Source organism: Schistosoma mansoni, chromosome 3 (genome assembly GCF_000237925.1).
Source record: "Schistosoma mansoni strain Puerto Rico chromosome 3, complete genome".
Classification (NCBI taxonomy): Eukaryota; Metazoa; Platyhelminthes; class Trematoda; order Strigeidida; family Schistosomatidae; genus Schistosoma; species Schistosoma mansoni.
The window spans coordinates 13,720,274-13,722,377 of record NC_031497.1 but is presented as its reverse complement, the minus strand read 5'-3'; the positions used below and the strand labels follow the sequence as shown (position 1 = coordinate 13,722,377).

The 2,104-nt window shown below is 34.3% G+C and overlaps 1 protein-coding gene across 1 annotated transcript in view; it reads left to right on the top strand.

The window, feature by feature from the left end:
- Positions 1-2,029, top strand: part of Smp_136330 (lip-related protein (liprin) alpha) — a gene marked incomplete at both ends in the record, with an annotated part of 60,564 nt that extends 58,535 nt beyond the window's left edge. Inside the window, one exon of the mRNA XM_018799315.1 lies at positions 1,543-2,029. Within this exon, the coding sequence (XP_018651116.1) occupies positions 1,543-2,029 (487 nt within the window). The remainder of the gene's footprint in view (positions 1-1,542) is intronic.
- Positions 2,030-2,104: the final 75 nt, after the last annotated feature.

The following is a 2,104-nucleotide window of genomic DNA, read 5'->3' as shown; positions in this document are numbered from 1 at the left end:
GCTGAGGTGTCCCACAATAGGACGAAACGGCCGTCCAGTGCTTACAGGTTTTCCACAGTGGTCTAGCTTCAATTCATTCATGATCTTAACTATATAAAATTACTATAATCTCCACAAAAACCCCCTTGTGTTAACATTCATTAGTTCATATTTATAACTCTAGTTAATTCATAAATATTGAGAAAAACGTTATTTTCCGCCATCGCTGATATTGGTCTCGCTCTAGATATGATGTGACTCTACGAGAATCTGCATTCTGCACAACCTCTCGAACTAAGAGATCATATCCTAACTAATTTGGGAAGGTAATTTTTAGTGTTTTAGTGAGGAACCCTAATTAGTGGAGTTTAAACGTAACAAGGAGAGACTGGATTTGCCAACAAGAAAGCATGTTTCATAAAGTATCACAATAGCAGTGGAATCCAAGAAGCGCGTTACGTCCTATTCGGGACTCGTCAGCCGGATTTACCTGCATCTCAGAGTTGATGTTCACTCTGGGACTCGAACCCAGTATCTTTCGCTTCAAACGCCATCGCGTTATCTACCCAGCTACTGAGTCCTACATCATAATAAACTAGAACTATAAATCGTACATAGTTGATAGCTGTACTATTAATTATAAGAATAATAGTTAAAATGATAAAATGACATAAAGAAAGTCAATGTGAATTACGTAACAAGTATTGTATGAATGATAAGCCTTAATATACTAGTAGCAAGGAGGAAACGTGACATGAATAAAAACAAATAAAGTATAGAAATAGTGAGATCATCTACTAAATTTTCTCTCCTACTAGGACTGGATTTGCTAGAATCATTTTTTATGTAAATAATCGGTCTACATGTATCAACAGAAAACAAGAGATATGTAATATATGAGGACGAACCACATAAACTGTTTTTTAGTGTTTTTTTTATCTGAATTTAATAGTTTAAACATGAAGCCTTCATTGCGTTCTTAGACAATATAATCGATTTAGCCCCTTTAAAAAATAAATTTGTTACAATTTCTCCTTAAGTGATTATAAGCTTATTCTGTGAACATAAGATTTTATTGACTGTTGTTTGTAACCACGTTTTCACTGTTGACATATTTGTTTGTATTGCCTTTTTCACTAACTTCATTTATAGTTTGATTTTTTACTTAAACGAGAATTTTCATTAAATAGAATGTATTTTGATAAGGAGAAATGAAATCGAGGAAAAAGATGTGTAGAGTTAACCGCAAGATAATTGATAATTACAATCAACTTGCTTCGACTAGGATTTTCATTAAACTTTATTTTGCTGGTTAAACCTCCCATCGATGCGATTTTATATCAAGGTGAAGCAACTAAGTTGGTTTGGTCCGAGATAGAGCGTGAAATTCAAGGGATAGAATTTTATTGTTAAGTTATCAAATTTGATAGAAAACATGCATCATTTCGCACAAACTGTAATTTTTCAGAAGCATTAAGAGTTAGTGAATGGTTGACAATTATTTATACAAAATAGAAGAACCAGAATCTCAACTAACCGTTTTTAAAAATTTACTTTTTATAGGCATAAACTTGAATGTGAACTCAACAGACTTCTACACCCTTATCGATCAGTTAATCAAAACACTTCGGTAAGACCTAACGACTCAATCATGAATTATGATACAGCAGCAAGTTGGATTGCTTCTGTAGAACGTCCGGAACCGGCATATTATGAAAATCAATTTGAAACAGGTGATGCGTTGGGTAGTGATTCATCTTACAGACCTAGCACTCAACAACATCAAAGACATGGAATCAGCAGGAATATTGTGCCTATTTCGGAAAGTTCAAATGGAGCTCCACCTATTCCTATACGAGCGCAAAGAAATACAGAAAGACGATACCCTACGTCTACTTCACAGTTAACTGTTAATTCTCAGAACCAACCGCCTTTGAATGCCAACCTCAGCCGTAATCTTCAATATCGAAATGCAGGTATGTGTGATGACAACTATTCCTTTCTACATAATGAACCATCACAACTAGAAAGAAGATTGAAGAAGAATTGATATTAGTTTTTCAAAGAAATTATGTGGTGTCCACTTTGTTTATTCCGCCAAATATGTGATCGTTTACATCACGTT